Source organism: Eleginops maclovinus, chromosome 1, assembly GCF_036324505.1.
Source record: "Eleginops maclovinus isolate JMC-PN-2008 ecotype Puerto Natales chromosome 1, JC_Emac_rtc_rv5, whole genome shotgun sequence".
NCBI classification, from domain to species: Eukaryota; Metazoa; Chordata; class Actinopteri; order Perciformes; family Eleginopidae; genus Eleginops; species Eleginops maclovinus.
The window spans coordinates 19,170,055-19,192,885 of NC_086349.1; the positions used below are offsets into that span (position 1 = coordinate 19,170,055).

The 22,831-nt window shown below is 40.9% G+C and overlaps 2 protein-coding genes and 1 pseudogene across 4 annotated transcripts in view; 2 read left to right on the forward strand and 1 right to left on the reverse strand.

Moving 5' to 3' along the window:
* LOC134865549 (serine/threonine-protein kinase WNK2) overlaps positions 1-12,441 on the reverse strand; it is a 42,075-nt gene extending 29,634 nt beyond the window's left edge. For all 3 annotated transcript variants that reach the window (XM_063885159.1, XM_063885150.1, XM_063885140.1), the window contains exons 1-2: positions 11,935-12,441; positions 10,763-11,570 (exon numbers count right to left, since the gene is read on the reverse strand). In XM_063885159.1, the coding sequence (XP_063741229.1) occupies positions 10,763-11,392 (630 nt within the window). In that variant the 5' untranslated portion in view covers positions 11,393-11,570; positions 11,935-12,441. The remainder of the gene's footprint in view (positions 1-10,762; positions 11,571-11,934) is intronic.
* Positions 5,601-8,897, forward strand: LOC134872316 (E3 SUMO-protein ligase ZBED1-like). Its single transcript, XM_063895575.1, has 2 exons — positions 5,601-6,092; positions 6,826-8,897. Exons 1-2 carry the CDS (start codon positions 5,727-5,729, stop codon positions 8,500-8,502), a joined length of 2,043 nt encoding a protein of 680 aa, XP_063751645.1. The 5' UTR covers positions 5,601-5,726; the 3' UTR covers positions 8,503-8,897.
* Positions 12,442-12,796: 355 nt separating the features above from the next.
* LOC134867222 (ninjurin-1-like) lies at positions 12,797-22,493 on the forward strand (annotated as a pseudogene).
* Positions 22,494-22,831: the final 338 nt, after the last annotated feature.

Genomic DNA, 22,831 nt, shown 5'->3' on the forward strand with positions numbered 1-22,831 from the left:
AGAAAAGTTGTTAAGCTTCTTCTTGCCCCTTTTGAGCATGAACTTTATTATTTAGACTTTGTAAAAATATATACATTATATTGTTATTATAAATTGACTTGAAAAAAAGTATATTGCAAAGGTGTTAGAGTGTGTAATTGTGTGTCAGGCTGATTGTGAGCGGGAGTTATGTGGATTATCCATACAAACCTAAACCTCTTTACGGACACAGACTAAATGCGTATTCTGACAAACAAACAGTTCTTTGACACGGAGATAAAGAAACAAAAAAATGTGTGATTATACACATGCCTCCTCAAACCCTCATGCTTGTTATGCAACAGCCATGACAACCGCTGACTGATCACATCTTTGCTTACAGCCTGAATGGCGCCGGATCTTTGGAGGCCATCGCTGATATCAATATTAGTTTTACGAATCGGTGGAACCTTAAATACTTTTATTTTCCCTAAAATCCCTCGTATTTGCTGCAGAAACTGTAAAAAGTTAAATTAAATATTATACAGTTGAACGGAAATTAAAGCTAGTACATTCATTTACCATTCATAAACAAGCAAAAAAGCTTTTAAATCAAATTTGACCAAAAATAAGTAAAAGTTCAAATATGTAGCTGCATGAAATATCTCTGTGCTGCAGTTTATTTTTGCATACTGTATATGTACATATGTATTTAACTTCTTAACATTTTTAAGATCCTGTTCAGAGACCTAACAACCACAGAGGTCTCACACAGATCCCAAGGCCCATTGTAAAAAGAGAATGTAATACAGCTAGCTTTAAACAGCTTTGGTGCTATGATACCCAGGGTAGCAGTTTCACAAAATGGCCTCAGACAAATATTCATAAATGTTTTCATTGCCCATATCAATGTTAAAAGCGTAATGAAACCAACTGTGGACTGTTATAGGCTGCAGAGTAAGAGTGTGCAGGGTGGACAGTGTTCCACATGTGCTACTTTTCCCACATCTCTATTGATGGTGTTTGGAGCCGAGACAAGGTACAGGAGAGGGGTGAGCTGAGTTGAGATGTCCTGAGCCGAACTCCTTGACCATTTTATCAGTCGCTGCAGTGTGGGGGCACAGAGCCAGAGAGACGGCCTTGAATCAGCATAATACTCTGACCCAGACTCAACAACAAACAGGCAAAACGCAAGCAAGGTTTTTTTTATTTTTCCTGAATGGAGAATTTAATAGCAGCCCTCTTTCGTAGGGTGTGAGGCACCTTTAGCAACACTCGTCCTGGTCATTAATAATAAAAGCAATTTAAAGAAAGCTTGGTTTAATGCATCACTGCCAACTGTAACTACCACTTCAAAGCTGCCTGAGGTAAAATCACAACATAAAGCATACACAGAAGCAGGATATGCTATCTTAGCACTGCTAGCCATTATAATCATATTTCTCATTATTAATAAGGTGCTATAAAGTTGCCAGGTGTGAGAGGAGACAGAATAAAGGAGAACTACTGCAGAAGAACAGAAGCAATGATAAGGGGGGTTAATGGTCAGAAGAAAAAGACTAGCTGGTGTTCCTTTTTTAAAAAACATTTTAAAAATACATTTTTTGGGGGCTTTTTGCCTTTAGTCAGATAGGACAGTGGAGAGTGACAGGAAAGTGGGAGAGAGTTGGGGCGGGATCCGAAAAGGACCACGGGTCGCCGGCATACGGTGAACCCCAGCCAGTCGTGCCACGGCCAGGGCCCTGGTGTTCCTTTTAAATAGCTTTAACTAGCAACTAAGCTTCAAAACAGACCAATTAGACTTTTTTGGAGGGCTATACTTGTTTTGCTTGTCCATATACAAGTTGTAAAGCCACCAGAACAACGGTTTGTCTTTTCTTGCCTATTGTTTTTACTTTTTACCAATGGAAAACAAGTGCAATGTCACAACTAAGTAAAACCTCTAAAAACCAACTGTCTGCAAGGATGAATATGATAAGGTTCATAAAGTAAGAATTCACTCAGGATTCCTAATAGTTGGGTATTTTAAATGTGCATTTCATGCATCACAACAGAATGAACTTCCAATCTAGGGCTTTGTGCTTAACGTATTTGTTAGAGTATTTTCCCTAAATATAAGATCAGAAAGTAAACCAGTGAAACCCTGTTCCCACTCATACACGGTGAACCGCTAGATGGATATATGAAATGTACAAATGTATATCCCAGGCACACAAACCTCATCATTAAAGAAATGATGGCTAAAACTAAACAGCAAAACACTGTTCATCTATCCGACAGACCTAGGACATAAGAGGCTTTACATAATGAAATAAGCTGTCAAAATACACGTTTGCTTACAGTAAGAACTTCAAAAATTCAAGACACAAGTGCTACTGTGTGGCCATTTGCCTTTGCTTATTATTACGTAAACAGCCTAGTGATGAAGAGTTCAACTGGAGTGTGTATTACCCTTGTCTTCATACCAAAGAGCCTACAGTAAGCTGGAGGCCTCAACGGGATACAGAGGTGCTCCACATTAATACAAATAACCTTTCTAAATTCCAAAAAGGATTACTCGTCTTAATAAGCTGTTGTGACACCTTGTATTGTTGGGGGAGGGATGAGGGAGTTCAAAAGGTCAAATAGTTCAATCTAATCAGAGTTAGATCTAGAGTGGTGGTGTGCGGAGGTTGCACTGAACCTGGTATGATCAATGGAGACAACACTATATGGCTGACTCAGCCATGCAGGCACAGCAGGCTCAATTCACACAGGGATACAAGACATTGGATTGTTGGAGCATTAGTGACAAACAAGGTAATGCAGAACGGAAACAACTGGTCAATTGACAGAAATGTAATCTGCAATTTGTTTAGTCAGCCAGTAATTGTTTAAGAAAAACTATATAAAATGATCCTTAGTCCCAGTCCTACTGTAATATATTCAGGTAATTGAGAAAATGTCTTAATTATGAAAACACAAAGCCAAACGCACCCAAAAATGCAATGAGAGGAAGATAAGGCTCGCATACATCCTCATCAAAAGAGAATGAAATATACGACTGGGATTTGCTTAACAATATGAAAAACAGTGGTTAAGTGTCGGACTACACCAACATGCTCGGTCACACCTTATCTGTAATTTATGCTTTAATACTCAAGATACAATCTGGAATACCACTCTAAGCTATATCCTTATCGTTAACTAACTTATCACCCTAGGGAGGAGGATGCAGAAAAGCTTGCCCACCTTTAGCTTCATGCTATATACTCTAACTTCTCAAAACTTACATGGCACTGACAAGTTAGCTTTTTAAAACAGTTTTAGTTTTCTTCAATCTAGACTACATTAACCACTAACCAGCATCTTTCCAACATGCCTGTTGGAGTTATACCACAGTCCACATTGCTGTGGCTCTAACCGGCTTGTCTCCCCTCCCTCTTCAGTTGGCTGAGTGACAGGGAGCTCAAGCATGCCTGAAGAGGGTCTCTCCGTCGTTTGGTCCTAATGCTAAATGAGCTGTGACCAATGACCCACTTCAACTTTGTTTTTCTTTTGCCATTTCATCAGGCAAGAAGGAGTTTTTGTTATTGATATACACTACGATCAGAAACACATAACCATCCTTTCAACCTGACTCACTCTAATCTACAACGGCAGCAGAATCCAGTGTTTGGAACAAAGACATTGCCAGCGGGTCATGCTGTCACTTGCTAGGTCTGTTTGGTTTAAGGGTGCCAAATCTCTGGCAAACACTCAGAGATAGGCAGCTTTGTATCATTGCTATAGGTTCATTGCCAGCTCTGAATTCACACACTGACAACCAGATATAATCGAGAAGAAAAAAGCTCAATGCCAAATGCCACAGAGAGGTCTGCAAGAAGTCAAAAGTAAACTTTGTTTCTGCAAGTGTGTGCACAACATTTAACACGGAGATAACATCTATACACGTAGCCACAATTGGCAGAAACGGGAAGTTTCCACAGTTTCAAAAATAAATTCCAGTGAGCAATGATAAAATAAGACAAGGCAAACAGAAACACAAGAAGTGCTTCTTCCCAACAAGGAACAACTCACGACAGGCATCTTTCCCTCAGATTAACATCTTTGCCTGAGCTAGGGCCATCTGTGTTGTGCCAGCAGTCTGGCACAGAAGCATAAATGTGGGGGAGCTGGGAGAGGGGAGGAAAGGGGCAGGGGGGGTTTGGAGACACAAAAAGAGAGAGAGACACAAAAAGAGACACAACGAATAAACACAGAACCAGATTAACATTTCTAGGCAAGAAAGCCATGTGACCACTGGAAGGAGGAGAAACAGTGGAAAATCACAGAGTCATATCTCCTGCTCCACATCTTTCACAGAGCTCCTCTGTCTTCCACCACAGTTCACTGAGCTAGGTAAAGCTGGAATCATCTACATGCAACACTGAAGAGTAAACAATCCCAACACAGGCATACAATCTTTACTTTAAAGTCTTTGGGTGCAAGCCTAAGACTGGTTGATACCTGTTTTGTCTCGCACCGTGCTGCTGAATGACAAGAGAAGATCTATTATTGTGGTCAGCGTGGGTTTTAAAATGTGACCATCAGGATTTTAAGTGATTTTTAAGTGACTCAAAACAACAAAGCATGCTGGTAGATCCCACCAGTGCTACAAAGTGTACATTTCTCTTTAAGAAATTCAATGAAAGTATTTAATCACTCGCCAAGTAGAAATCTGCTGGCCAAGCTTAGTAAACCTACTACCTACAGCTACCAAATTTCAGTGTGGCTTTGTGCACTACAGCAGCTTAAATACATATTGAAATATCCATAATGACTGGAGCTAAAGTGATTCATTGACGAATAAATCTTCTGTCAACTTGATAATAGTTTAAATGTTTGACTCATTTTTAGGCAATAGGGCAAAATCCCTATTTCTTGCTTTTCAAATGTTAATATTTGTGGCTTTCTTGGTCTTTAAGGAAAATAGTATAGACCACACAATTAGGTTTAATTCGAAGAAATAATCAACACAATACCCAATAAAGAAAATAACTTAATCAAAGCCCTAAAAACGTACACTTTCATATTAAGTTTAACCTTTACAGATCTGCCACACTTGAATAGTCTGACCTTTTTCAGCACCACTTTAATAGATCAATTTTAAACAGCTTGTAATAAACCACTCAAATTGTTGGACGGTCAGTTTTAGAAAAGGCGGGATTAGTTGAACGTGAGATCACAAGGAGTTCTGATCATCTCAGGAAGGAACCACAAGACCTTATAGAGAGCCTAAGTCCCGCCCTTTTACTTCCGACCCATGGGACCTTGTTTCGGAAAAAATATGTATGGTAGGCAATAGCGAGAGAATTATTTTTTGATCCTGTTTGAATTGTGCCATGAATTACACATATGATGTTTGTCAATTTAAAAGATAATTTTGCAAGTCAAGAAAAAAAACATTTTGTCGTAAAACACATTTTTGTGTGGATCCACTCAATGAACTACATCTCTGGTCTCGCACAATACACGTCACCAACACCAAAAGCGAAAGAACGAGCAAGACCCATTGCTGGTATGCCTACAACTTGGTACAAAGCACACGGGTATCTTGTTAAAGTTATCTTCATATCTCTTATATTTAGTGAAGGGAAAACATGATGACATCAGTTTAGTGTTGCACGATGTACCGATACTTCAAAAGCACCGCGATTCTTGGAAATTAAAAATGTCACGATTCCTAAATTTATTAGTATCGATACTTCTAGAATGTCCGTGTTCCATATTTGTAAGAGACATATTTCATGTTGGTGTGTGCAACGCACGCTCGAGTGCCTCCCTATGGACGTCCGTGTTTTTTCTCCTCACGCACGCAGCAAGAGGCTGCACTGCTGCTGTCATTTAACAAACACTACAGAGAGATGGCTGCATGTGCGAGTGATACTGTGGCCGCCGGTCCACGGCTGGTTGATAAAGATGACGCGAGGAGTGAGATATGGAGGTACTTTGCCTACCTTGCTGACAGTGAGGGCAAAGCTACCGATATGTCGAGACCTGTTTGTCGTAAGTGCTACAAACAATTGCAAACTAAGGGAGCCAACACCTCGAACCTGGCGAAACACTTGGCCGACAAGCACGCCGAGTTGCACAAGGAGTTTAAAGACCGACAGGTTAGTATGTGAAATATAACATGTATCATCACGTTCATGAACTTCATGCCCTTAAAACAAGTCAAATGAGAAGGCTATAGTTTATTTTGTGACAAGTCACTGTTTTGCACCACCGTAGTTTGACCAGGCTATCTACAGAAATAGCAGGCTAACTATGGGCATTATCCTCATGGCTAACCACAATAGCCTGCCTAACGCTAGTTCAGCATCTTTCTTTGAAAACGCAACTTTCATAGATGACGTAAATAATTCGCAAGCTGCTAAAATAAAGCATACAAAACATCAGCTAAAATGATCTATAGCCTTTATGATAAAAATCACAGCATGTGCATGTTTGTCAGTGATTTATTTAGCCTGTATTGGGTTACAGCATTTAAAGAGCATGAACCTGCTGTACGCAAAGGAGGTGTAGGCCTATATGAAACCTTTGCCTTGTAAGAAATTATGGACTCAAATATAAAGTTAACCATCAAAGAAATCAGACATTGAAGTACAGGAAACGCCTATATTAATCCATGTCACAGTTTAAACAACATTAGGTTAACTCATTATATCCTATGAATAATGGTAATGTTATGGTTAAGTGAATGTTAGCAATTATCACTACCACTGCATAGAGATGTTAAGTTAGTCACAAGTTATTGTTACTATCACACATAAACTATTTAGGTCCTCCGTTATGACACATTTATCACCATCATATTTTAAATATTTCCATTTTCTTCTGCTACAGCGGTCTGCAGCTATGGGCTCTGGAAGAGCAACTCCTCAAAGGCAGCAGCCAACCCAGCAGCCAACCCTCCAAGCTATGTTTGAGCAGCACAACAAGTACCCCAGGGAGTCCAAGGAGGTAAAACGGCTTAACAGGGCAGTAGCAGAATTCATCTGTCTGGATCAAGTGCCAGTTTATATAGTGGAAAAAGCTGGGTTTAGAAACCTTATGCAAAATCTCGACAAAAGGTATGACGTCCCATCCAGGAATTTTTTCATGTACAATGAAATTCCCAAGATGTACAATGAAACAAGAGCGATAATCAGTGCCCAACTTAGTCACACACCGAATACATTTTTCTCCTGCACCACTGATCTCTGGACCAGCAGAACTGTGGACACTTACATGGCAGTAACACTCCAGTTCATTACACAGTCCTGGGAGATGCAGTCCTGGTGTTTAGGGTGCTCTGCATTGTATTCTGATCACACAGCCGACACTCTAAAGGAAACCCTGGAGGAAATTATCACAGATTCCTGGGGGCTAGACATGGCCAATATGGCTGGAATGACAACAGATAATGCGTCAAACAACCGCAAAGCTTTCAGTGAATACACCTGGATACCCTGTTTCGGGCACAATCTGCATTTGGCAGTGAACAAAGCCATAGATATTGATCGTGTGGCAAGCTGTCTGTCCAGGCTCCGTAAGACTGTGTCAGGCTTCTCCAGATCAAACAAGATGTCTAGACTGTTCAAAGACAAACAAAAGTCTTTAAAACTGCCACAACATACATTAATCCATGATGAGCCCACCCGATGGGGTTCCACCTATGACATGGTGGAACGATTTTGTGAGCAGCAGCAAGCTGTCTCTGCGGTTCTGGCTGAGGACCGGAAGAAGTGGCACCTGATGCCCAGAGACACAGACATGACCACTATAGAAATAGTGAGGGATGTCTTGGCTCCACTCAGTGACTTCACTGATGCCCTGAGTGGAGAGAAAGAAACCACCATATCATCAGTCCTGCCACTGATGTGGAAAATCAAAGCCTGCCTAATAGAAGAGGAAGGCGACCGCCCCTTGGCCATAGAAATGAAGAACAAAATTAGAGGAGATTTTGAGAAAAGGTACGATGACCACAACCTGCAGATGACCCTAAACACCTCTACGTTCCTTGATCCGAGATTTAAAGATACTTTTGTAACAATGGAGGAGGATATCAAGAGGGAGCTGCTCCTTAAATCTGAGGCCGTTCAGCTTCCACCCCACAGTCCAGTGGACCCTAGAGGAACAGGTGCTGCACCAAAGAGGAATAAGAGAGACTTAAAAAGTTTGCTCTGCACCATAACCACAGAGAAGAAAGGGGCAGATAATTCTGAAACGAGGCACCATTCTCCCACACCTGCAACACCCACAGATAGACGACTAAATGTTGAGTTTCTTGAATACAAACAATTGAGAGAAATCAGCCCTGCAGAGGATCCCCTGGCCTGGTGGAGTCAACATGAGGCACAACTGCCCATCCTGGCACACTTTGCAAAGAACTATCTTTGCATTGCAGCATCAAGTTGTGCTTCAGAGCGAGTCTTCAGCACATCTGGAAATATCTGTAGCCCAAGACGTTCCAGGCTGACTGAAGAACATTTAGACATGCTAGTGTTCTTGGCCAAGAACTTAAATAAGTGTAAGAAATGAATATCTGCTGGCCATTCTAGGGCTAATGCTCTTAAGAGACTCAGTTTTGAGTATAAGAGATGCTGCAGCTAAATTGTATTTGTTTTTTTAAACTCAGTTGTGAGTATAAGAGATGATGCAGCTACATTTTATTTGTTTTTTTAAATTGAATGCCATTGCTTTAATTTGTTATTTATGTTTATTACTGGTAACGCTTGTGTTTCTTATGACTGAGATAATGCTGCTAAATTTATTTATTTTTTTACCTTGAGTGTCATTGCTCTAATTTATTTTTTATATTTTGATATTTCATATTTTGTTCAAATGTTTAATATATCTGCTGTTCATATGTTCATTTATTAGTGTGTTATGATAAGAATGTTGCCCCAGTTTTAAAATAAAGCACATCAATGATATTTGAGAGTGTTTCTCCCTTTTCAGGAAAAGTATCGAAAAAGTATCGGAATCGCAATTCTTGACTTGGTATCGGTATCGAAACAATAATTTTGGTATCGTGACAACACTACATCAGTTATGATATCACTTACGCGACTCTTGGATTTGTAGTATTTCTAGTTGCGTATTTTCAAAGTCTTATATTTCAACAGTTTTAAGACAAACTGTGACTTTCTTGACTTGGAAATGTTTTTTTAAGATTGACAAACATCATATGTGTAATTCATGGCAAAATTCAGACGGTATCAAAAAATAATTTCTCTCGCCATTGACTACAATAAATATTTTTTCCAAAATAAGGTCCCATGGTGGTCCACTGGAAAGGGAGGGACTTAGGCTCTCTATTGACTCAGTCACACAACGTCTCAACTAATGGTTCTGATCCGCTGAGTAAGCTTAGAGAGCACTTTGATGAATAGGACTGACCAGGTCAGCATAGTGTTTTGCTTATCAAACCGTTTCAATTGAAGACTGAGGGGTTAAAAGCCACAACATGTGAAACGGCTGCTAAATGAACATGGTTGTGAGAAAGGAACATTTGTGTTGTGATTAAACTCAATTATTGAGGGTCCACTAGAGGGAGTTTTAATGTGACACAAGGGGAGAATAAAACAAAGTCAATTGCTTCCTGCTCCACATCCTATCATCCGCTTGCAGCTCAGTGTTAGCAAGTCGGGGGAGATCTGGGATTGCTCACTGCTACTATCTGTCTGCATGACATCACCCAAATGAAGTCATCATGTCTGTCAGAGTCAGCAAGGCGGGATCTTTCCTCATTCCTAGCCAATGGTATGTTAGCTTTAAACTTCTCACTAGGGATGAGGTGCGTCACTGCCTCACAAAACCAGTTTAAGTTATTTCAATGCATTCTTTAGTCCCAGATGTTTTCAGAACCATAGGAATTAGTATTAACTGAGGCCACAGGACCGCCACACTTTTCCCAGCATGCTACAGCGCCCTTCAGCTGCTTCCTGTCGGCCTACCTCCTGTTGCACAGAGGGAGGCAGAGAATGGCAGGGAGGAATAGCACTGTCCACTTCAGTAACTGCATCCAGTGCTCTTACAGCTGGGTGAATCAATAGAATAAAAATGAAGGGCGAGTTGAACATAAACTGTTGGAAATGAATCCTTAACTATTTTAAATCTGGAAAAAAAAAATCAAAGAAGAAGTTCTCTCTTTGAGGGGCCCAGTCATGCTTACTGTAGTCCCCCTTAAGCCTCCTGGGAGAGAGAGAGAGGCAATCTCCACTGCAGTCTCCAAAGGACGGAAATAATGAGTTAATACCTTTGGCTAAAGCTGGTGATTTTCTTGTGTCTGTGTAACGCAAGACAAGTTAAACAGACACACCTCGTGCATTAGCTAAACTGCTGATCACTAAACGTCGGTGGTGGTATGCGTCTCCATGTCAGCAGCTAACGCTAGTCAATCACTTTCACAGTGTAAATCATTTAAACTTGAGTGGTAACCCATTTGCATCTTAGCAGGCTCCCTCGCGAGGCTGCTTGACAGCTCACTGAAGACATCACCATTATGCTAACATCATGTGTGAACCTTCACCGGCAGGGAGAGGAGCAAAGAGGGTGGGGTTCCTGTGGTAGTCAAGCATTCATCCCCTAATATAGATTACCAATGGAGTAAAAAATTGTTCATTTCTTGTAGAGTATACAAATGTTAAGACAGTTTCTGCTATAATCGTCTCCCATGCACAACTGCAAAAAATAAAGCATAAAAAAAGGGTGTTATATGTGGCTGATGCTTTTTCCAGCCTTTACTTCAACTGAGTCTGATTGGTGTCATAGAGATATATTATATTTAGTACTTTACCTGCAGCTCACACCAGGCAACTTCCACCCAGGTCTCAGTATCCAGGCCCTTGTAGACCGTCTTGAAGGACCCTCTCCCCAGCTCTATGTCAAATTTGAGGAATCTTCCTCCCGGAGATGTGGAGACTGCTTTCATCTCCGCCTCCTCCTCGTTCTCCTCACTGGATGCCTTGATAGCAGCTTTACTACCACCATTGCATGTTAGATTTAAGGAATCTCCACCTTTCTCCTTCTCCTCATCTGCACTGGCGCTCTCTGTTGCACTGTCTTTATGCCCACCTTGACTTTCAGTGCTGGAACCTTCCTGTATCCCACTAGTCCCCCGTGTCCTGTCCACTATTGTCCGCAGGTTTATGTTTAGGATCTTATTCCGGTTATCGCATTCAGGTGCTTCAAAGGCCTGCTCGTCTGCGTCCGAGAACCACAGACTCCTCCTGATAAATCTCTGATGCACATTCCTCTGATAACTGGATGCACTGGGATCACTCACGCCCCTCACTGCTGAGTCCACATGGTTGACATTGCCATCACTCATGGCCTCATACATATTCGTGGCCAGTTCACGCTGAGAGTTGGATACAGAAGGGTATTTTAGTTCTTGGTGGACCTCGGAGTTTGAATTAGGCTCCATGGTGATTTTAAAAGTTCAGTCACTTTGGTTTCCAGTTCATTCGTGCCATGGCTAGACTTCCCAACGTGCAGACCTAGAGATGAATACCTGCAGCGCCCACTCGGTGACGCAGTTTGCCAGCTGAGGCCCCTAACGACAGAGGGATGGATGATAGACGAGATTGCATCCGATATCAGAGCTGCGAAATAAATGTGGAGCAGTTAATGAAACAAAATCAAACATTTCCTGGTGTTGAGGGGAAAACTGAGGATATATATTGTGGTTGTGGGTGTCAGACATTACGGAGTTTAAGTTTGTTGATGACAAATAGGCAGGTGGATAAAAAAATAAATAAAAAAAAGACCAGCCCACGAGTTTAAAACATTTTGTTAGCAGAAGCCATCAACGGCCAGGGAAACGATCAGCAAACTGGCGCTGACGTCACAAGTTAACGTTAAGTTAATTCAGAACTAACGTCTGTTGCTAATTTACCGTCAAATTACAGATAACAACGGTAAGCTAACATATTAAATCACACTGAACAAAGATGGGACACGACTTACCTATGTTTAAAAAGCCACCAAACAACCTCGGCTACACTCTCGTTAGCTTTCCACGACACATACGGACCTGCCAGGTGTTAGAAAACCCCCGCTAACGTTAGCCGATTGTCCATTGCGTTATAAAGGTGCACTTTAAAACGCCCTATCTGCATAGTGTCCACGTTTTCACGTATACAGGCAACCCCAAAGGCAGCAAACAAATACGGGTCCAACTCAATCTTTACTAAGTGATCACAAACCCCATCCTGACGATGAAAAAAGCCGAATATGTTGTACTTATGTCCTTTTAAATCCTCGCATCCTCCTCTTCGGGTGCAGATACAGCAGCTCACGATGCCGAGTCTCTCCACCGTGCCTGCTGTATGCGGACCGAGTAGTTTAAGACCAGTAGGGCCGCTTTAACACACGGGAGATTTCTGTGTGACTACCTCCCCTCGGTAATTAATTTATTCGGACAACAGTTTTTCGCTTGCTACCCATTAGGTTAATACAACGGTAAGGCTCACAAATGTGTTTCCCATTCAGCTGCTCGCTTGGCTCCACGCCCCTGGTAACGACTGGAGGGACCGTCCAATCACACAGCACGCTGGGACACCACATTAGACCCCACTCATCTGTTCAGAGTGACATATAGATCACATACAAATACTTTTTTAAAGGCTGTCTAGAATCAATTTGCGTGATTGAGGAAGCGGATATATGATTGTTCTTTTCAAAAGCCTGTTATCGTCTGTGTACATGTATTTCTCTCACTCCCTTCACTAACTCATCCAATCACGTGTCTCTGCCTCTCACTCAGAGCTCAACAGCCTGCTGTACAAGATATATTTACAGAGGGCTACATTTCTTATAGGGATATCATTTTATAGTGGGCAAATAATCCAAAAAAAACTGCACATGCTTCTGCTGCTCTGCAAAACAGGCAATGCTTGCACTTCCCCTACAACAGACACTTTGCAGCTCAATTTGTCAGAGCTGCAGCCACACGCATGGCAGGATGAGCAGCAGCAACAGGGGAAGTGGGACTGAGGTAAGACGTCTGAATCTATTTTTTTCAGAGAAGGGAAATCCTGTGTTGTGCTGTAATATGGCAAATGTGAATACATTGTACTGTTTGTATAGGTATAATGAGATGTGGGTTGGACATAACTACAGATGCAAAAAAAAAAATAGAGAAGCCTGTATGGATTATTTCTCTGCCCACAAAGTTTTTACTCCTGTTTTTTTGCAAACTGCATCCAAAACCATCAATAGTGCAATCCAACAAGTGCAAGATAGGTGCTTAAAGACACACCTGTAAAGTGGAATTCAATGCAGCAGTCAAGAAAATAATCATTATTGTTTGGATTTGGTCAAAGAAACGTTTGTTTCATTGCTGCATTTTGATGATCATATTAAATATCCACCCACAGTTGTTTCTGCATTTTAACGTCACTTCTGTCCTGTTCTCATATTACATGTCATCTATCTGGGGGGATGGGGTTCTACCGGGTTATACATAAACTTTGCAGAACAATAGTGATGTGTGTACACTTGTAAATTTACACTTCTAAATAAATGAATTAAATAAAACACTTAAACATAGATCTTTACATCTGGTTCGGGCATGCAGGGTCAGATGACAATCCGGTTCAGCCTAGGAGTGAAGCATTGTTGGCACCTGAAGAGCCATAATAAATAGTGAATGCCCTTCTTTGTTTCCACTTCCCTGGCCAAATTGCTCTAACAGACACGTGCACTCACAAAGTTTACTTTTATATAATGTCACCTACTTAATGCCACAACAACAGTTTTGATTGTCTTTTATGTGACAATTGAAGTTGCCATTCGACATTTAATTACAACATATAGTGGCTTTTTCAGATGCAATTTCACAGGGCAAGTAAATGGGCATCGCTATATCATAATTGTCTTTATAGGGCCATTTCATTTCAGATGTGTGTGTGTGTGTGTGTGTGTGTGTGTGTGTGTGTGTGTGTGTGTGTGTGTGTGTGTGTGTGTGTGTGTGTGTGTGTGTGTGTGTGTGTGTGTGTGTGTGTGTGTGCGTGCGTGCGTGTGTGTGTGTTTGAGGAAGAAGGGAGGAGTAATAGAGAAGACCCTGGCTGCTAGAGATACTTCCTTGCAGAGCTCAGCCAATAGATGCATAACATAATTCCCTTACGCTCAATAAAATAAGCAATTTTTTGTATTTACAATTTGTCTCCTAGTGTGAGTCAATAAGAATGGAATAAAACCATGGTCGGTCAGAATGAATATCTTATATTGAGACTTTCCACAGCCTTTTAATATGTGCTTATGTTACACTGTAATCTGAGACCAATCAGATTCTGTTTCAGATGTCAGTTCGTTGCCAGCACATTCTTCAGCATGTCCTTGTATATTTTACACTGCAACTTTCTCTGGAAATAAAATGTTACTATCTATGTTTTCTATACTAGCAGGAAAGACCACACTCTGAAACAGCCATGGTATCGTTGTCCTGTGTAGGGCTGTAAAACTAAAAGCCCTACAGAGAATCATAGAAATTAGATTTACAGTTAGGTCGATCCTCATCTGGAAGAGGGCCAGAGTTTGAGGTGAGTGAGAGAGAGCGAGAGGCTATTGATAGGACATGATGGATGAAACAGAGAAAAGTGCTGATGCATAAGAAAACAAACAAACAAAAGGAAGGGAAACACACCCATGCAGTTACAAATGCAAGTTCTTTTTTTTTATATAAAGTTGCTCCACAATAGCATGTTCGTTTAACTGAATAATAAATGCAAGTTTTCGCCATGGCTTAAGTGCTGTCTTGCATTGTTGCTGCAAAGAGCTTTCTGTATGTGAGATACAAAGTGGTACAGAGCAATAATCATGACATACACTCACAGTAACTGACACGCAGGTATTTAGCTAAGCAGTAATCAGTTAGTGCGACGATGTGGGAAAAGTTTAGGATTAGGTGTGCTCAAGTTGAATGAGTTCCTTTCTTTTGCTTGAAAGAAAGCCAAACCTTGAGTTGGCTTCTGAATACACACTGAAAAACTATTGTTTATGGTTCAATTAGATTTTGTCTAGATTAGATTAGATTTAATCTCAGGGTTATAGAGATTGCAGCCTTTCCAGAGGCTGATTTCAAAGCAAGTAACCCATTGCACTGCAACTACACATAAGGCAGACAGTTATTTATAAAGCAAGATAAAATATTCTCTTATGTTTGAGGGCACTGGGTACAGTAGCTTTGCATGGAAAGAAGCACCCTTTTATTTGTTCAAAAAACACAATATGCAATAGTTTAAACCTTACTTTACCCATCCTCATCTTAAACATACTTTGACCAAACTTATCATTGACAAAATCAATGGCCATCTGATTTCATTTAAATTAAAATCTTTCTTTTATACTGCAAACTTGGTGACACCTGATCTGAGTCTACAGAAAGCAGAATGTTAGTTGTTCCTGTCTGAATAAATCTGCTATTCCACATTGATACATTTAACTGAGAGTTAAAGACAGATTCAAACAACTTTTCTCTCTGTCTTCCCTTCCATCCTCATCCTTTTCTGTCTCTGTGGTGTGTCCCCTGAGTCTTTTTTAGACAAGGAATGCAGTGTGAATAATTCATCACCAAAATAATGATTGAAACTATGGAGCAGTACAGAGCGATTTACTTAATGAGAACCTTTTGTTTTGGATTGTGCAAAAATAACAATAGATCTGTAATGGCCAGGTGACTGATGAGTGCTCAGTTTCTCAAATGGGAAAACAAAACTCAAAGAAAATGTGCAAATGGGAGGCTTAATGGGGGTGTTTCAACTGAAGTGTTATCAAAATGAAAGCCTGGATCGGATGGGTTTTTGCACATACACATAATAGCATTTCCCCACCCCCTCGTGATAACAGTGTGACATACCATGGCCTATATTCCTCATTTTTTTGTTATACATAATCTCCTCTGCTGTGATTAGTTGTTATCCTATGTTTTCAGCCATATGATAGTACTAAAGAACAGGATACATCTTAACAAAAAGCGTGTACTGACTGAGTACGTGGCCCTTAGCCTTGACCTAGACCGATTATGTACGTCAAAGAAATGTCCTTATATTTGCGGGTGAATTTCTGAGAAAATCCATTTGTTGTGTTCGTAGCCATACTGACTGCATGTTTCCAACTAGTGATCTCTCAACAAGCATTATCTCACTGTGGTCTGTTGACTTGGGGATAAAGGGCTGTCCCTGAAAAGCATCAGTCAGTGTTTGAGAGCAGAATGGCTGACCCTGACACGTCATGACAGTGTGCCATTTGTGGCATTTGGCACAACTCACAGTCACAAGGGCACTACACCACACCACGTTGCTTTCCGGTGGACTGTAGGGAAACATGTTTTGAAACACTGTCTAATTCCTTGTTATGAGGGCATTATGGGGCATTATGGAGTGAAAAAGGTTTTGAGAACGCCCATAGAGACGATTTTTGAAGATTTGCTGAATGTTTTCAGGGTGTCTCTGAAGTGTTAACATAAAGCTATGCCAAATTATAAATCTGAAATGACAGGTATGCTGCCAGATGAACAGCTTGGCCACAGTGACATGTGTAATCCATGTCCAAAAGGCAATGGCTCATTAAGGGAATTAAACATGGCTTGTCCAGTGGTTATCACCAGATTAAAAATAACTCCTCAAAATAATTACTCCTACCAGAGCTCTTCTCTAACCCCTCTTCACCACAACTTCTGTAGAGTTAGTACTTCTCCTTCATACATCAATTTAACCAAGCCAACTGATTGTTGTGAATCTACTGAATACATTGTAATTCAGCTGTGGCCTTCCCTGTTGCAAATTAGAGAGTACAGCTCCTCTTTTTCTATATCTCTGGAGCAGTGGGAAAACAGTTCATACCAGCTTTGTGGTTTGGTTAATCCCTGACAAACTATGCTCTCTGTAGCGGTAGGGGTGTGTTGTGTGGAAACAAGGGAACGCTTCAGAGTCGAGGAAGAGACTGAAAGCACTGCTTATTATTTCATGTTCACAGAGAGTGCAGGTTTCGTCCTTGAAAAGACCAAATACTCGGCGATAGTGCTCTGTCATAGCTGAACAGTAGCTGCAAGTATTGCTGCAAGTGGATGTCGGCAGCAGTGCTTCAAAGAAAGGAGTATTTTCATATTTTTTAATGAACAAGCAACAATGTTTATCCAGCAACTGCTTGGCCGCTACATCTATTTATTTTTTTTGCAGTGCAGAGTCCACTGGGATGAAGTATACACAAACACCAAACGTAGCCCATCTTTTGTTACATAATCAACACCCACTCAAGAATCAATGATTTAAAGAATTCAACGTAAAACTAAGAATATTTATTTTATGCTTTTGGTTATCACCTGTTGATCACTCATAGAATGCAACCTAAAATAATTTCCTTTTCTAAGCCCCTGTTTTATAGATTATGCAAAATAATGTATTAACTCCTCTGAGTTTAGGTTATTTTGTAATTTCGTAAAGTAGGATTAATGATCAATACTGCAGTCATTAAAGGGCTGTTCTGGTTTTTACTCAGGGCAGTTAGACAGATAACTCTGTTATCCAGCTTTCAGAGACAGGTGTACATATGAGCAGGAAATGACTGATGGGTCACAGTATTACTCACTACCAGTAAATCAAACAGACTGTTTTGATGTGATTATGTCAAGTCAACAAACAGTGGAATAGAGAGCTCGCAGCAACACACAATATTTAAAGCTCTGAGAAAAACAAAATGTTCATCATTTTGAAACCACAAGAGAAAAGACATGATTGTTGCCCATGCTGACTTGTTCAGGTTCAGCGTGTTTTAATGGGTCTGTTACCAGTGTGTTAGTATCTCTCTGCTGTACTAATGATGATTTGTTTTCAATGGTCACTTTTCTGTAATGGCTGGTTGTTGTGCTAATTAGGTCAGAATGATCAACATCGATGCACAGGAAGCACAAAAGTAGCACCAGCCTCATCATCATGCTGCTTCATTTCTCTATTAAGAGAACAAAATGCAGCACAGAGCAGTGTTCCTGTTTGTTTGCAAGCCTACTTCTTTCAGTTGCTATCTCAACGCTACAAACATTATCTCTGTGTCAGTTACTTTTTTCTCTCCCCAGGCCTCCCGTCCAGTTTCCGGGCCCCGCAGCCCAGCCACTCTGAACATGAACCACTATGCTAATAAGAAGAGTGCAGCCGAGAGCATGCTGGATGTGGCTTTACTGATGGCCAACGCATCCCAGCTAAAGGCTGTGATGGAGCAAGGACCAAATTTATCCTTTTACACTCCCATCATCACTTTAATCAGCGTCTCTCTGTTTCTGCAGGTCGCAGTCGGAGTCCTGCTCATCTTCATAGGTGAGAAAATACAGTGGTTTTCTTTGTCTGGTAACCTTCACATCTCTCAACCTTCACAAGCCCTTTGTGTTTCTCTTATTAAGATTCACCAATGTCAAGTCCACAGAATCCTGACAAAAAAGTCATTACCAGTTGGACCAGCTGTAACCATGGAAACAAGGCCTGACACCAGGTCATAGTTTACAAGGTTTTAGTGCTGCCGTCAGCACCAGTGGGAGTCGAGGGAGAGAGGTTACTTCGTTTCTCTCTACACGCGTGTAAACGTGTCGATACCCATCAGTGCTCATGTGTATGCATGACTTGGAGTAAATAAATAAAAAACTAAATATAGAGCCTTCTATTCACCAGTTTAGCAGGCACATCTGGTGTTGGAAAAAAATGGGTGCATTGAGATGGAAAGATGAGTTAAGATGAGATACAGATAAGATTATAGTACATGTTCCTCTGACGGACTGAACAGTGGGTCAGTGAACTCCAGCCGGGTCGCAATGACTCATCTCAGCTCCAACAGGCGGAGTAAATAAATGACTGTTTGTGAGAATCCTCTCCAAAACGGAAATATAACAACTCTACGGGTACAACGTTATTTATCTCTCTTCCTCTCTCTATTTCTAATCTATAATAAATGTAATAAAAATACATTTATTAAACCTAGGTGATTTCCCAATCTATTGCTTGGTTTATTTTCCTTAACTTGTTTTTATATTTATTTATACAATAGAGACACTCATAATTTATCCCTTTGTAAATTAGCTGTGCTCCAAAAAAAAAAGCTGTTATTAAACATCAGTATTCTAATCAATCATAAGCCACGCTAAATTAAGATTAGCACTTTTTGGTTTTTGTATTGTGAATGATCACATGTCAAAAGAAGGTCAGTCAACATGAGAGTCATCCCACATTCATGAACGCCTGTCCCCTCCGACCCCCTCCGTCCACCAAATCTTCTGACTCCCCCGACCCCCCAGAAGCCCCCCTCGTCTCCACCCGAATATCAAACACATCTCATTCTCATGGCTCTTTTCACTCCTCTTCCTTCATTTTCTTTGACTGCTCTGAACCCCGCTGCCCCCCACCAACCTCCCCTCCCTTTTCCGCGGATCCAGCTCTGTCTAATGGAGCCAGTGGTGCGTGATGTGAGTGGCCTACATACCACCAGTCCCCCCCTAACCCCACTCTACCTCACCCCAGGATTTCACACACACACACACACACAGCCAGGCGGGGTCTTTACACCATTTAACCTTTGGTAATCCCCCACAAACACACACATACACGCATGGACACGTACCATTTTCCTTGTAGACACACAAACACACATTACCCCTGAAATGAACCTTAATTCAACATCATTGTGGCCAGTGTCTGTGATGATGAAGATTTTAGAGACAACTTATACTACTTATTTTTCACTATCATTATCTGTGCAGGAACACAAATGAGCAAGTTTGTCATACAGGAAATACAAGCTTCCCCTGATCAGTTCACTCTTCCCTGTATTGTTTTTTGGTTTATTTCTTTGGGCTTTGTATCATAAGCTTGTTGTCTTTGTCTGTCTAGAATAACTGCAATCAGAGTGATTCACTGATATTTCACATACAAGTGTTTGAATGTTAAGTTGAAAGTAAGGACAATGAGTCAATGATAGTACAACAGGGATTAAAAATGATGTATCATAAAGATGGTTTGATGATTGTATACCATACATTCCAACAATACATTTCTGAAAATATCCTTGTCTTGTATGGTACCCATATAACTGAACAACGTATATCCTTTGACAGTTCATTGTGTTTTGTTCTCCTTAGCTCAACCAATACTGACTGTTCTCTTAGACCAAAAGTTGTCATGGACCCCTCTGGGTATTAAAAATAAGAATACTTTCCAAATCAACACATTGTTTGCCAATTTGATGAATTTACAAGCTCAGAAGACATGCTTAATTCCCTGTTATAATCAAAGCGGATATAATTCAGAAATCCAAATAGATTTTTGAGAGATTATTTCTGAGTTAGCAGTAAGATAAATACATATCATAGATATATAGAGCAGATTAATCGATTGCTTTAACAAGGTTATAGATGGAGTCTCTTATTCCACAGACAGAACTTGTGCAACAAATGAAACTCTTTATCAATTCCAAAGTGTTTTAAAAGGCCTATAGAAATGGGGTTTGGTATGTTTTCTGAGTTTTTATGAGAATATTTTTAGTGAAATTTACACAGTATTCGAACGCAGCTTTTACTCAAAAACTTTTCAAGCAAAAATAGCAGTTTAGACAGGGAAACACTGAGTTTTATGTCTACTTTATCCTCATATGCCCTTGTCAAAATGTAATACACGATACTCCTGCATTTTATGTGATCCTTTGAGTTTCTTTAACTCCCAGAATTAAGTGCATAAGGATTTATGGTTGAAAGCAAATCCATCGAGAATCAGCTGGCTTGAGTCCCAGAAACAAGAAGACTGTTTAATTATATTTTCTGCTTTTGTCCTCAGTTCGATGGAACGTGAATGATGAGTAAAGGCATTGGAGGCTTAACATTATGGAAAACTTGACCACATGTCTGGTTTTTATCATAGTGGTTGTCAACATCTTCATCACGGCCTTTGGAGTCCACCGGCCGAAACAAAGCAACTAACCAAGAACAGACACATAGATATACACACACAAGTATTCTCTAGATTTTTGCTGCTCACATACATTCTTTATGTTTAACCTCTTTTCTCACTCACAAACAGATATTTTCTCTCCTGCCTTCTGTGCAGTTGTCTGCTATAGACATTTGTGTAGTCAGCAAGTTTTTAGGCCTGTCCTCCCCTGACCTGGACGGCACAATCCCCTCCCTGACCTACAAACACACTGACCTCTCCAGGCTCTCAGAGAAATTTCCAACAGAAAACAACATTTACCAGAAAAACATTGTCCTGCACTCAGAGAAAACAGCGAAAAACAGAGAAACAGCAGTAGTTACAAAGTGGTCTGGAACTAAACAACACAACATTTGTTACAAGTGGACAAACAGGAAAGGGGAGACAACTGTGATCAGAAACATGTGACCTCACACTGTCTGTCTCTTTGCTGAACGATAGTGACCCTGAGCGCCGGCCAGACACAAATTCACAAACAGAAACACATGCACACACACACACACACACACACACACACACACACACATACACACATGCTGACAGCAGAACATGCTTCAATTTTTAATCGCCAGTGATGACGTTGGAAGAAGATGTCATGGTTCTTTTCCAGACAGCATGAACCAGGAGGTTTGATGGGTCTGCTGAGCAAATATATGCAGTGCAGGGTGTGCCTCATCTGACTCAAAGCACGTCCCATGCACCTCCACAGCTTTAACCTTACCGACACATCTGCCCCCAACCACAGGCGTCATGCCTAACATTAAATTATAACAATGTTTGGTTGTGCCATGACTCTCTGTGCTCTGAGCGAAGATGGAGTGTGTCTGTGGTTCTCTGGACCAGCAGCAGCTGGTGAGTCAGAGTCAACACAGCACAGACCCCAGCAGAACTGCTTGTTAAAGTGGAAGCCTTAATTAGACTGTGTTTCAGAAATGTCACTGAAACCCCAATTAGAGCCAGAGCAAATGCTCATTTTATACACTTCAGTGGTTTAACACAAGAACATAAAAGCAGCCTGAGCCGGTTTCACGTAATCGTCTGCTAAACACCTGAGGAATATTCATGTTCCAATCTATAATTTCTTCCACGTTACTGTGACAAAGCACCTTTTCAGATGACAAACCAACGTCACTATCTCATCCTTTTCCTCCTCCACAACTATCATTGGTAACCGTGGAAACAGCCAGACAAGACAAGAGCCAGATTGATGACACACACACAGCTCCACTCAGGGCAGATCTGTGGACTGATGTATATACATTATGTATGTCTATGGCTTCTACTCTGCTTGCTCCATCTCAGTCCTGGAGTTGAACATGACCGGCCCTGTGGGAGATCGACATCAGAGGATGCTGCTGATCATCGAGGTTGTGCGCTCTAGGACTAATAATAGCTCCCTCCCCTCGTGGGAATGTGGATACCAGTAATCGAAGTGAACAATCATCCTTGTGACACTTCCAACCCCCTTAACACCTCCCTCCCCTTTCCACGACTCCCCTCTCTCATCTGTTGCTCTCTCTTTTCAGACAAGAGAGGGGCGGAAAAGTGCTGGTCAGTGTTGCAAATCTCCCGACATCAGGCATCTGAACTCTCCTCCACAGCTGTTCTGTTTCATCTTCAATGTGGCCTTTTCTCCACTGGTTCATAATCCAACGAAATACTTGAACAAGGGCTTTAAGTGAGAACAAAATGAATCCGCCCTGCAGACAGGTCCTTTATTTAACAATTGACAGTGTTTAATATAGCATTTAATTAAGGTTGACTCTAGTCATTCAATCAATTTAATTGTCATTATTAATTAATGAGGGCTGTCTGTTGCTCCAGTTTGTCATTGTTATAGCACACCAGAACATTTTCCATCATCCTCATGTTTCCTATTTTTGATGTACTGAATGAGAGAG

What these genes read in the sequence shown, in the direction of transcription:
- LOC134872316 (XM_063895575.1), top strand. Translation starts at nt 5,727, where the DNA reads ATGTTGGTGTGTGCAACGCACGCTCGAGTGCCTCCCTATGGACGTCCG. An exon ending in AGGAGTTTAAAGACCGACAG is followed by an intron (nt 6,093 to 6,825) that starts GTTAGTATGTGA and finishes CTTCTGCTACAG; the next exon opens with CGGTCTGCAGCTATGGGCTC.